Source organism: Geospiza fortis, unplaced genomic scaffold (assembly GCF_000277835.1).
Source record: "Geospiza fortis unplaced genomic scaffold, GeoFor_1.0 scaffold99, whole genome shotgun sequence".
Lineage (NCBI taxonomy): Eukaryota > Metazoa > Chordata > Aves > Passeriformes > Thraupidae > Geospiza > Geospiza fortis.
Window position 1 is genome coordinate 3,769 of NW_005054521.1, and position 14,147 is coordinate 17,915.

General features: G+C 45.8%; 1 protein-coding gene across 1 annotated transcript in view; it reads right to left on the bottom strand.

Annotated features, from left to right (window-relative positions):
• Nucleotides 1-9,043, bottom strand: part of LOC115948791 (serine/threonine-protein kinase pim-1-like) — a 12,083-nt gene extending 3,040 nt beyond the window's left edge. The window contains exon 1 of the mRNA XM_031063670.1: nucleotides 8,968-9,043. Coding sequence (XP_030919530.1) covers nucleotides 8,968-9,043 — 76 coding nt within the window. The remainder of the gene's footprint in view (nucleotides 1-8,967) is intronic.
• Between the last annotated feature and the right edge of the window lie 5,104 nt (nucleotides 9,044-14,147).

Sequence of the window (14,147 nt, forward strand, 5' to 3'; positions counted from 1 at the left end):
CGCGGCGGAGGGGAGGCCGGGGCGGGCCGGGCAGGGTCGGGCACGGGGCCGACCCACCCACAGGCGCCTTGCGGGACGCGGCATGAGCCAGGCTGGGAGAGGCGGAACAAGGACGGAACGGGACGAGACGAGACGGGAGTGAAGGAAGTGTTAGACAGAGGAGGGGACGGAGAGCGAGCGAAAAGTCGAGCGGAAAACCGATCGAGAGAAGCGCTGCTGCTGCTGCTGCGGAGCCGCCGGAGCTCGCGCCCGTTCCTCCGTTGCCCTCGCGAACCCAACAGAGGAGCTGCCGAGCGCCCCAAGGAACGAAAGAGAGAAACAAACAAATCACAGCCCAAAGTCATTCCTATTAGAGAAGTAACCAAAGAAAACAATGTAGCAGTAAAGAAGAGTGTTGCCCTGTGACTGCTTTCTTCTTTGCATGAGACGAAGCATTTCATGGGGAAGAATTGCCCCTTGTGACAATTTTGCCAGAGTGGACAGGAGCAGAGCATTTAATTTTCAAGTAGAAAAGGGAAATCGTGTCAGTAATGTCATCTCTTTTCATCCTAACGGAGGAGCCGCCGCGCGTCCCGCGGAACGAAAGAAAGAAAGAAACAAATAAAAACCCAAAGCAATTCCTATTAGAGAAGCAACCAGAGGTCCTGACAGCGGTGTTCCAGCGCCTCACCACCCTCACAGTGAAGAGGTTTTTTTCTGACTATCTAGTTTAAACCTACTGTTTTGGTTCATTTTAAAGGCAGTGCTACTGCATATGCAGGTTTCCTTTCTTCAGCTGAGGGCGAGAACGGAACTGAAGGGTACATGAGCTCCCTGTACCGTTGTCCTCTTACTATCTTTTATGCAGAGAGCAGGCAAAGAAACAAGTGGTTGTAGTGGAAAAATATGGTTTTTCCGACAGCAATGTGAGCTGTTTGTTATGCACACGCAGAACTAAGCGTTCATTGCAACTTGTAAATATCCTGCTCCACCAAGCGTCTGCAATTGGATCTGCAGTACTGGGAAAGACACGAAGAGGTCTTGCTGTGATCCCCTCTACCTGTGACTGCAAACGGAAAGTGTCTTTCCCCATCCCGGTTCAGGTGGCGGAGGAACAAACTGCCTCAAGGTACCAAAGGAAAATTACTTGAAACATTTGGCTACAGTGTTGGATGGTGTTCTGAGGAGAAACATGGATGATATATTGACATAATAGGAATATGACTCCTACACGCACCCCTCAAAAATGCAACTGGAGCACCAATCAAGCTTGGCAATTTCAGGTTTTTCTTCTAAATCTTTCCTCAGTTCCATGATGGGGCACAAAATATTTTTTTCGTGATATTCCATAACGTTGTGATTGCTTACTTTTTATATACAAAAAGGTAGAACAGCCGTGGAAAAATAAATCCCCTCAAAAAAGTGTTCTCTGATTAAGATTTTCTGAAATATTAAAAATGTAGAAGCACTATCATAGTATTTTCTTCTAATATTGAGGATCTTCCCCAGCAGAGAACAGTTATGTACAGACAGTGCAATATGTTCTCCATTCTCACACTGGGGAGGTTTCACACTGAGTCCCCAAAAGAGCTTTCATGCCACAGGAGACAGGAACGGTGTCTCTGATAAGGTTTTCTTGAGCTATGATAAAAATAATTTAAGCAAACATTTTTATTACCTGTGGTAAGTAATTTTCTGTAAGCAAAATTATCACTACTGTTGCTTTAGTCATGATCCTATTTTCAATAGAGTCCTGTTCACATTAAGTCAAATTAACAACATTAATTTCCTGTGCATTACCCCATAGGCTGTATCCTGTGATTACATTAAATTGTTGTTTGTATGGACTTCTAATAGAAGCTTTTTGGGAAAATGCAATAATATATAGGTAAATCTAGTGTTAGTGAATGTATTTTTACAGTTAACATTACTTTTATTTTTGGTTCCCCAGCATGGAGGAGCAAAAAGAGGAGCAAAAATGCATCTGCCTCGCCCACCTTGCTGGGCAGCTGAGCAAAGCAGCTGCCATAAGGCAGAGCTGATTCAAAGAACAAGCTCTCAGGCTGAGGGTGGATCTGTCAACTCTTGCACAAAGACACAAAGGGAGAAATGAAGAGGTGTCCTTTCCTTGAAATTCCCAGGAAGGCTAAGAGAAGCGATATACACTAACACTCAACACTCTTCTAACACTCAACCCACAAACACAGATGCAAAAGGAACTTCTGCAAACTTGCACCTGTACTTAAGAGGATAAATCAATGTAGTTTTTTATCAGACACCACCACGAATTGGAAAAAAACCCTAAACCACTATTTCATTTTAAGCAAAATCTTTATTTTATTTTATTTTATAGGCTTGTTTGTATGAAGAGCAGTTATTTCCAAATCAAATTCACATAAAATTCAGCATGTGAATAGGCTGAAGTTGTCATTGGTTAAGATGCATTGCTGAAAGATGAGGGCTCTGAATGACATTTTAACAGCTTTGCGGGGGAATAAATAAAACAGTGGGGTATGTGATCCCATTTTGTGTCTTTCAGTTTTCATGGGGTTAATTAACTTAAGGTTATCTTGAGTGTGGCTTTACGCTCATCCTAGACCATAATGGTAAACTTGTAAATATCACAAAAATACATATAATGAGAGGTTTTTTTCTGTCTAATGGGACCACACACAAGGCAAATCCAGATAAAATGTTGCTTGTAACTTAAATGTACCACATGAGCTCATAAAGCTCAGTGTTGAACTGTTGATGTTTTGCAGTAGGAGTATTTGAAATGAAGAGACATTTCTCCTAAAAGGTGGAATCTCTTTTCCTTCATGAGCTAGGTTTAAGGAAATAATTTTATGACCTCATTCTGGACCTTAAAGCCTGTGTCTAGGTGAGTCCTATATAGGAAATTCACAAAATTCAGACAAAAGCAGGGTGTTTTTCCCATGTGCATAGATGATGAAATATGTGGGGGTTTTTTTGCTATGTTGCAATATTTATTTTTTTATAGGAATGGCAAGAAATATTATTTCCTATTAATAACAATATATGTAGCTTGATTTCTTACTTCAGAGATGTGATTTGCTTTGGTGTCAAGGATAATGAGAGTTACTTTAATGTCAAGCTTTTCTAATATGCAACAGATACTTGCTGTCTCTATCACTGGTCAGAAGCTGTTATTTTCATATGTTTTGAGAAGAACTGTAGGTTATTTGTCCTTCCTCTTGTAGATAAAATTGTTGTGTTGCAAGTGTTGATCCAAGAAGCATCTCTAGGTCTGGAAAGGCTGGCAGAGAATCACAGTGGGGTTTAGGTGAGAAGGGACTGCTGGAGATCTTTCATCCTGTCATCTGCTGGGAGTGAGGCTAACTCCAAAGCTACATCAGATTGCTCAGTGCCTTGTCCAGTCAGTTTTGAGCACCCAGAGGGATGGAGGACCTTTAATCTTGCCCTTTCACGTGCTGGTTACACTCTGGCCAGTACAGCCTAGCATGTGACCGGCCTTCATCATCACAAGGGTGCAGTGTAGCACCATTGTCAAGAGAACTGACAGTTCGCAGGATGCAGAAGCTCCTGGGAAATACATCAGAGACTCTGGCTCTGGCAGATGCCAAGTGATTTGGGCTGTAAAACTGATCCTTGGAAGGAGAAAAAGGGGATGATGAGAAATTAACATGGGGTTCCTAGGCATTTGTCAGTGTGTATCTGAACATCTGTGCTAAGTGCTCTGAAGATCAGCTCTCCTTTTGCATTTTGCTTGAAAAGATGTACTAAATGTTCAGAAGCAGCAATTAATTTGCAACCATGGAGCCCACTGTTAGGAGTCATACTCTCATAGCACTAATAAGAGGGAACCTGCAAGCTAAACCACGCTCTCATTCATTTTTCACTTCCCAGCCTGCATTGGGTTGGTGGCTTTATAGTGCTGTTTGTGAGAATAAGTACAGGAGCATGAGCCTGGCTGCATAACCCATGGAAGAGCTGGCTGGCAGTTTTGCAAGGTGAGCAGGGGCATAGCTGCTGCTCATTTCTCAGGGTGTCACAGATAAAGACCTGCCTTTATTCTGTAGCATTGCCATTGCCTTCAGAAAGCTTTGGCTCTGTGACTTGGAATGTTCTATTGGGAAGAAGCTGAAGATTACAAAAGACATACAGCTCCTACTGGATATTGTCCAGGAAATGGAGACCTTTCACATGCTTGGGGTTTTGTGTAAATGTCATGATGGTCTGTGACATTCATCATCTTCAGGTTTGCTTTATTCCAAAGATTCTCTACATCTGTGGTCTGATCCTATGCAGGCTGGGGAAGTCTGAATCCTTTACTTGTCCCATGGAGGTTGTTGTGGCTTGTCTTGCAAGCTGTGGAAGTGGCAATGCAAGCTAATAAGAAATGAGTTTGTTGCATGGGCCACACTTACAAATATTCTTTACAAGACATGGTAACAACAGAAAGGAGAAAGAGGAAAGGATGACCTAGGCAAGCTTAAAGCATGGCCAGGCAAATAAAGCAATAATCTTTCTTGGCTGAGGTCTACATAGGCCTTCCTTGCAGATTTACTAGCAGGCTTTCACCAACCCCACCTTGGCAGGAAGGATCTCAGATCAGAAAACAGCAGTGTGCATTTTCCTTTCTGTTCCTGTATATTGGAATATCCAGATCACCACCTGATCTGCTTTTAGGTGTTTCCTTTCAGCCCTCACTCTGTAATTTTGCCTCAGAGTTGAGCCAAACTAATAGTGGGCTGCTTCAATTGGGCACTTCAAACCATCTGCTCCTTTATTTCATTTCTTGGCTGAAAAGAAGCCCCTTCAGTAGGACTGGTCTTCAGTAAGTGGTGATCGATCTCATCCAGTGCAGGAATGTGATGGCAGTATGGTGAAGGCAAGGCAGCCCCACAGAATGGCAGGAGAATCTTATGTCAGTTTGCACTGATCATCCTTCCCTTGGCCCATCCTTTTCTGGTCTTATTTATTCTGTTGGGCCATCCTAAGCAAAATATTTCCTTGGGAAGTTGGAGGTGAGGAAGGGAATTCATCCCCATGAATGGCTGGCACCACCAGTAAGACTGTTCAATCCACTTGTCATGAACTGAGCCAGGCTACTCTTCTTTTCTTTCCCCTCTTTCAAAGTCCAGTGTAATCCTTCCTCATATACTAGGAAGAGTGGATTGCAAAAAGTGGTCAATTTTCCCATTTTCTGAGTTTGAAAGCCATTAAGAATCAGTGGAACAGGGAAAGGACAGACCTATTAAAGTTTCCAAAGGAAAAGCTCACTTCAGAATTGCCTTTTCAACCTGAGAAATTTTTTCTGCCGTGGGAAGGGTTTTCATTTGCAGACTGGCAGGAGGCTGAAGCAACCCAAAAATGGGGTTTGAAGGTAATATTGCCTTTGATCCATGGAAGAATACCAAGGCTGAAAAGGCTGGATCCATATTCCTTGCTAAACTAATGAAAATAACTCCTTCGGTTAGAAATGTTTGGGAGTTAGGTTAAAGCCCATTTATCCCATTTAGGAATTTATGAAGTTGGGGAGTTTAAGTTCCATTTGGAGATTCAGGCTACTGAGTAGAGCCATGATGCTTGACATGCTTAGGTGTTTTATTATTTGCAGCTGGCATCTGAAGTATCAGTGGTGTTGAGCTCTGCACAGACAGAACAGGCTGAATGCCTAACCTTCATAATGTAAATCCTGATATACTTGAAAAGCAGTATGGTAGTGATCCAGTGGAACCCTGCTGATTGGAACAAATCATGTGCCATTTGTTAGCTCACCTCACTTTCTTTGGGTGTCTTAAGGTACTGCTTTTCTCTCTTTCATTTTAAGGAGAGGTGGAAGATGCCTAAAAGTCTTAAAAATCTTTGTATTGTAAAATAGTGTTATGTGATAAGAGTCCCAAAATCCTTGTTTAGTCAAAGCCTCTTGGTATTGAGAGGAGATTCTTTGGTAAAGAAAGACTTTGCCAAAAGGTTTGTCAAGCATTGGAGCAGGCTGCTCAGGGAAGTGGTTGGGTCACCAGCCCTGGGGTGTTTAAAAGATGTGTAGATGTGGCACATAAGAACATGTTTTAGTGGTGGACTTGACAGTGTTAGATTAATGGTTGGGCTGCATGGTCTTAATGGTTTTTTTCCAACCTAAATGATTCTATGAAACTGCAAAACCAAATGTGGTAATATTAAATGTAAATGTATTTTCACCTTCAGCAATATTTTTAGAAGCACATCTTGCCTGAAGCAGTTTCCTGCTCTTTTTGAGAGCTGGATGTATGTTGTCCCATGTGTTTTGCAGCATTACTTTAAAGCTTATTTCTGGTGAGTTTGAGATGTTGTTATTGAGATCTCCTGGAGTGGAAAATAAACTATTTTCTGTGTTATTTCTTTGCAGCACTTACATGTGTCTACTGGGTATGCTTTAGCTTTTTCATGTGAAGAGAAGAGACTTCTAGCAAAAAGAATGTTTTTCCTCGCTTGGTAATGTTACTCCAAGGGCACAGTGTGGAAGACAGAAAACTTGCCAAGTGGATGAACAACTAAGAATGATGTCTACCTGCAAAGAAACACGTGGAAAAATTCTACCAAAAAGAGAGAGCTCTTAGCAGTTCTTTCAGTCTATACAAAAGGTATTTGTGGGGTAGGAGGGGGGTGGTCTAATTCAAGGCTTTCCTATTGCTGTTGATCTGACAGTGAAATATTTTTATAGAAAATTACTGCAAATTGCTTTCAGATGCTACATTGGACAAGCATTTGCAACATGGCAAACTGAGATGGACTCTGCATTGTGTTCCTCTGCTATGATTAGGATGAAGATACAATTGGGAGTGTGTCTGGTGTTTGGACTGTTTGGGTTTTTGTTGCTTTCTTTTGTTTGTTTTTTCCCTTGATTCTGGCAAGGTGCTTTGGGTGGGTAAGTGAAGAGACTTTAAAGGCTAATTGTATTTCAGGAGACTAAAACTTCCTGTTGTTGAGATCTACTTCTGGACCTCCCAAGCTGCATTCTATGGCTGTGATCCCTGCTGCATTGCCTGATGCTGCAGGAGTTTTGCTCTCATGTCTGTCACTGCCTTTTCAGCAGTCACAGGCTCCTGGAAGATGTCCCCTCTCCCTTCTCCTCACCAAACTACACAAGACCAGCCCTCTCTCCTCAGAGGCACTGTGTTCCAGGTCTCTAACCATTTTTGTAGTCTCAGCTGGCTCCTCTACTATTTTGTCACATCCCTTCTGAACTGGAGGACCTAACGCTGGAGACGAATCCTGGAGAGGCCTCACCAGCTCTGGACAGAGTGGGTAGAAATCACTCTTCTGGCTGTGCTAGACATGTGGCTGCTAGTGCAACCTGTTTATCTTATCTGTGATGGGAACATATTTCTGGTTAATGGTCAGCCTGCTGTGTGCTGAAACCCCAAGTCCTTCTCAGAAGGGGTGTTGAGCAGATTGAATCGTCCAGCCTGGCTGAATGCACAGAGTTGTGTCAACCCTGTGCAGAGCTCTGCTCCTATTCTCCTTGGACACCACAGGGTGCTACTTCTCAGGTTGACTGAGGCCCCTCTGGGCAGCCATTTGTTAGGTGGCCACCCTCCCAGTTTAATGTCACCAGTGGCTGTTCATGCTGTTCACCCAAAGTAGAACGAAGATAAAACTTCATGTTGATCTGAATCTATAAACCCCCTGGAGGGAGTATTTCTGTCTTGACCTGCATAGGACAAGACAACCACGTAAACAGGAATGAGATGACTCCAACAGGACCTACCTGTTTGCTGAAAGACATTGCTCAGTGCTCAGTGGTAAAGCCAAGTACGGAAGTCCAGGGAAGGCTGACCACAAAATTCTGCTTAGTGCTGTTGCTGGTTTCTCCTAGCATTGCTTGCAGGCATCTTGATTGTTCCCAGATCAATTAATTGATCTGTTGGGTTTTAGTCTGCTTTGTATGGTAGTGCTTCCTAGCCTCATTTGGCACGACTTTTTCTGCTGTCGTCTAATAACCATCTAATTGATGGTTATTGCATTAAGGCAATACTTTAGTGTTCCACCACCCTTGCCGCTCACCTCCCCTTCTTTCTTCTCCCACCCCTTTGTCCTTCAACCAACCTTTCTCTCACATCTCCCTTCTTTTCTTCCCAGTCCTATGCTCACAGTGATCTGTACCTGACCCTTTCCCTCTGCCATTCCCTTTCGTGTTCACCTTGTACCATCCACCCTTACTGCACAACTGACTTCTCTGTTCCATCACCAGAGCCTGCTCCATTCCTGACAGAGCTCATGCCCTTTGCAGGGCAGCCCAGAGGACCTTCCAGGGGCCTGTCCTATTCTTTCCCTGTGTTCCATAGGTGTGAAACACTGCTCCAGCAATGAATGTGTGGATGCTGTGCATCATGGGCAACAGTTGCGCTTGTGTGATGGAGGGGAGGGGATTGTAACCTTGGATGAATTCTGACAGAATCTCTTCCCCTCATGTTCAGTGCAATGTTTGGCATTTCTCAATGAGCCAGGGCTGAACCTCAAGGAGTGGAGGATTTTGGTCCTATTATCAGCTTCACATGAGGGTTTGCTAGCTCTGAGAGACATCCTGTCCTGGGTAATGAAAAAAGGGTTGGAGTCTCTACCACTGCTGTCTCATTTTGAGACAGTTTATCAAGTGGAGGCTCCAAACTAAGTTACCTCCTGACAGTTTTTAACCTCTCTCCCTTCTACCAATAAGACAAGTGCAAAGAGATATAAATGAAAAAAATAACAATTTACTAAAAGAAAACATAGCAATAACCACAAGATACAAAGGTAAATGGTTCAGCCTCAACCCACAAATGCAGAAAAGGTATTTTCAGTTTGTCCCCAAATAAGGGATGGCACTGTTCCCACTCTGGGCCATATGGCAAACGAGTCTCTGTAGTTTAAAAACTCCCTCCTCCAGACAAACAAATAATAGGGAATGGGGGAAAATAAAACCTGGAAAAACTCTTTTTGTCTGAAAGAAGTCAATGTTGCTGAGGTCCCACACTCCCTCACCTCCCTGCTTCTGAGGGAAGAGCCCCTGAACTTCCAGGGGCTTTATACTGGAAACCACATCCTCCAGCTGTGACATGGTGGTATTAAACACTAAACACTGAAGTCTTCCCTCCCTATTCCTTTTTTCTTCTAACCATACCAACTGTTTGATTCCATACCACCCACAGCATGGCAGGGGCAGAGTTTTCAGCTCAAAGAGTCTCACTTAGGACCGATGTTTATAGAGTCACAAGGTGATTTGCTTTAGTTTGGTAAATTTCCATCTTGGCCACAACCCATGTTGGCAGTTAATGGAATTTTCTGAAGCCCACCAAAAATTGTACCACTTCACTTAGGCAACAACTCAGGTAAGTAATATCCCAGGGCTGTAATGGTATGACTGATTATCCTGCTCTCATTCCCTACCTTGGTCAGGCAATAGATGTTCCTAGTACAGTCAGTGCAGCTCCACCTTTGCCATCAAGAGCTCCTGATGTGGTCCACGGGATACTGTCCAACACAATACACTATGGCCAAAGCCTAATGGGAGTTCTTGAGATCTTAGAGTGGCCTAGAAGAGCAGGAGAAGAAACACCACAGTCAGGAAGAGCAGACCTGCAATGTGCTGGATGAGGATTTGCTTCAAAAGAAGCTGTTGGCTGCCAGAACACACCTGCAAAAAACAGCTGCAGCCCAGAAATCCAGCCATGATCCTTATCCAGTCTGTTTCTACCAAACCCAAGAAATTAAGAGTGGGCAGACAAGCAAGAGGAAGTGGAGGAACATCTAGAAATAGCCACGAGGGCAGCTGGCCAGTGCCAGGCAGACCTGCAGTAGGAGTGATCCCACACCTATGAGTGAGTACCTGTAAGTAGAAACTGCTGCTGCAGCAATGCTCCTACAAACCAGCAGTTTTGTAGTTATGCTATGGACTTCCCACTATCATATGAACCACATAATCATACAGCTTCAGCCATATGGCCTTCAGGATGTGGGCGCAGCATGGTTTTGTGCAGTGATACACTTCTTGTTCTCTATTTCCTTCTAAAGTAGTTTGGATGGAAAGAAATGCTCCAGTTTCTAAATTCTGTGGAATTTCCATGCAGACAGGTCCTGCCATAATTATTTTTAGCATGTGGCTTCTGCTGTCAGTTTCTGACATGGCTCCTGCTGGACCCTTCCCAGTGAGATCAGAATGTGGGGCTTCAAGCTGTTGCCCTGGATCCACCAGCAGCAATGGCCAGTGCACAGATGGCCAGCAGCACTCATAAAACATATCCTATTACATGGGAGCTGGATTTCTTCCCTTCCCCTTGTCCTTTCCAAAAGGATACTGCTTCTCTCTGAAAGACACAAACGAATATTTCCCAGAAATGTAAAAACATGGGAAAATGCTTACCACTGGGCTTCTGGGCAAAAATGGTCAGTGTGTTTCCTCTCACACTATAGTCATGCCCCTCCTGGTAAAGAAAAACCTTCCCAGAAAACGCTTGTGCTGCAGCAGGAGAAACAAGGCTCTGACTAATGCAAAATCAAGTGCAGGAACTCTGCCTGCTGGGAACTGGCTATTGCTAACTTCCCTCCAGCAGCCCATGCTGGCCACTGGCAGTGCTGGCTGAAACATGGAACTTGCAGCAGAGAGAGAAGGAGGCAGGGATCAGGCTGGACCTCATGCAGGCTTTATTTTTGCAAGAGGGGAAGAGAGGCGGGGTAAGAAAAAAGAAGGAAAAAGTGATGCAGGGGTCTGGCTGGATTCCAGCTGCCACACACTGCACCACCAGCTGGTATCCCCGAAGGGCCACCATCTGGCAAATGCCACAGAGATGTCACCTACCTTGCCCCTGCAGCCACTGCTGTCCTGGGGTGCTATTTACCTCAAAAAAGCCATTTTTGCCTTCCATGTTCTTTGCAGAACAAATGCTAAGCACTGCTGGCACCTCGCTCCTTAGCTTGACACCATGGAGATGACTTCTTTAAAAGGCTCTTAAAAGGCTGTGCAGTTGCTTCACAAATAAAGCAGGTACTCAGTGCAAAGGGTGCCATCCTGCAGGGTGCCCCTCCTGGAGCAAGGGTGCTGGGTGCTTTGGGAAGTGGAGCTGAGCTTGCTCAGATGAATGGGAAGCAACCAGCAAAAGGCCTTTGGGAGCAGACAGGAGTGGGCAAGGGATGATGCAAGGAAAAGGTACCGAGGAGATGCTGTCTGAGATCAGGAAGGGCTGGGGGTCCGACACTGCTCTGGGAACTGTTAAAACAGGAAGAGAACATAGAAGAAGCCAAGTATTCTGACTATTGGCATCATGCTGGACAGATTTATTGTCTTTTTTCTGTGAAGTACAATGTAGAAGTCTCATGTTTGAGGAGAGGGGAAAAATTACCAGGCTGTACTGTTGCTTTTTTACAGTCTTAGACTCATCCCTGAAAGTCTGAGGTTTAGTTCTTCCTTCTGGATATCAGGAGTGACTGCAACAGGGTTATATCAGTATATGACTAGTATACACCGGCATCCCACGTCTTCCTTCCTTCCTTCCTTCCTTCCTTCCTTCCTTCCTTCCTTCCTTCCTGCCTTCCTGCCTTCCTGCCTTCCTTCCTGCCTTCCCTCCCTCCCTCATACCTCTACATTAATTCTTTCCTACACTTTTTTAACCAACCTGCCCTGGGACTAACAAAAATGCAGCTCTTCCCCTGACCAAGACAACCTTCAGCATTCCAGAAATAACTTTCCAGCCTCAATGTCTGATCCCACCTGGCTCAAACAGGACCCTCTAAGGACACCTTCCCTTTCACAGCAGCTCCAGTCCCATAAACAAAAGGGACGGGCAGGCCAGTGGCTACTTTCCCTCTGCAGCACCATCAGATGCAGTGCCTTGCCCTTTAGTCTGGCATGGAAAGATGCCAGAGAGTTGCAAAGAGGTTTTCAACTGTGACAAATTGCATTGGTGTCACCTGGCTGGAGCCAGGTGGAGTCTGCCAATGCATGCTGGTGAAAGAACCAGAGCTCCCACTTGAAGCAGTGGCCAGGACCTGGGGCTGTAGAGCACAAACCAGCATTTCAGATAAAAGCAGCAGCAGCAGCAGGATGGATGGATTGTGAGCACAGCTGGAAACAACAAGGCATCCAGTCTTAGCAGGGTATTTTCTGTGGCTGTGGGGTGCCGTACCACTGAGTGCAGCTGGGGCTCGTGGTCCCCGAAGGCACCAAAACTCCTCAAGCTATGGGCAGTGACTGAACTCTCACAATAATGTCCAATATCCAAATGCAGTTCTATTGAGTTCATTTGACTTTCCTCTATGGTATTGAAGAGGAGCACAGCCTGCCTCTCTGCAGCATATGGCTTGACTATCCTACCACAGCCACATCCAAGGAATAGGAGGAAAAAGAGAAAGTGAGAGAAGTCTTCCCAAAGCGTGGGAAAGCAAATGACGCCTGATACTAATTTGATCTGACCTGTTTCCAAAGGCAGTGGAGGACACACCTCTCAGCTCCATCTGTCTCTCTTACTGAAGAGAAGGGACACAGGCACTCCCAGAGAAACCTGTGGGTGTTTTTACAAGAGCAGAGGAAGAACAGGCAGCTGCCATGGATAGAAAGCAGGATTTAAGAGGGAAAATAATCCTGCTTTCTTCATTCATAACCATTTCTACCAAAGCAGAACTTGGCAAGAACATAATATGGGAACAACTATAAGCCAGTTTCCCTCTAATGGGATAAAAATGAAGACTGAGAGGCAAGAGCAGAAGGGTGACAAGGTTATCAGCTTTCCCCAGCAGGATATCTGTCAGCCTTTCTGGATGGAGCTCAAATTCCCTGGCATTTCCTTCTGTAACTCGGTCAGAGCTGCTGCTACTTCTGAACTTGTCACAGAGACCAGTCCCCTTGGACTGCCTCTCAGAGCATCTGTGGCAGCCCTGCACAGCTAATCTGTGCCTATCCCAGTGCTTCCGCTGCAGAAAGCAGCAAAGTGTGCCGCAAAAACCTCGGTGACGCGCCAGGAAAAATTACTGACACCTGAATCTGAATCTGGCAGGTTTGAGACCATTTTGCTTGTGAGAGCAAAGGTTATAAAATCAAACCAAGGACAGTAAGGCATGGTCCAGGGTGGTTGGAATGACAAACACACCGACAGACAATATGCAATTTCACAGGCATCACCTGCCAGAGCTCAAGCTCCTCTCCAGCTCTTCACAGCTTTGTTTCTGCTCTGATAATCACACATGGAAATGAGGCCAATCCCAGTCCCCTGTCCCAATTCTTTTCAGCAGAGAGGGAAGACCCCACACCAGTGTCTTTGGCAAGGTAGGCAGGGCCAGTGAGCAGATGGCATATCCTATTGTCCAATGTTCCCCCTCATCCCACTCTGTTTATTTCACCCATCAGTCACTGGCAGCAGAAGCGCGGGGGGAAAAACTGCGTCTGATTCACTGGCACAGAGCCCAAGAGGTGCCCTAGCACCCACTCACCACACAGCTTCAGGGCTGCACATCTGGGGACAAGGGTTCCCACAGCTGTCTGGTGCTTGTTCTCCACACAGAGGGGGTCAGGAGCACAGACAGGGATGGAGGGAGGCAAGCACCTCACATGCCTCCTCCGTGCTGGAAACAAAAGAGTGAAAATCTTACAGTGGCATCACTAGTGTGAGAAGAGAGGGGGCTTTATCCCATGGGGATATGCATAGTGCTCCAAAAAGTCACAAAACAATAGGAAGCCGTCCCGTGGATGAGAGGAAGATGTCCAGACGGAGAGCATGGGATGGGTGTCCGAAGAGGCTGTGACAGGGAACTGGCATGTGCACAGATGTGGGGAGATCTGTAACGTGTGCCTCCCCGTGTCCCACTGGGGAAAGGCGGATACCTCCCAAAACCCAGCAAGGGCCTCTGGATCTCCCGCAGGATCCACCACTGGAGGATGTGGGCAACTGGACAACGCTGGGATTTCAGTGGTGCGCGCTAGGACAAGGAGCGCTGGGTTCCCTCACAACCAGCTGCGGGCAAATGCCCTGTTCCAAGCTGGAGAGCCGGAGATGGATATCAGGGAACAGGGAGGGCGGTCCCTGGTGCACGAGGTCAGCACCGCGGTGTCGTTGGGCTCCGGTGCTCCAGCGGCCCGGGGCACGGGGGTTGGTGAATTTGCGAGCCCTCAGCTGCACCCGCGGGGTCCCGCGCCATGAGCCCGGCTTCGGGGGCGGGCCGACTGGACGCTCCGG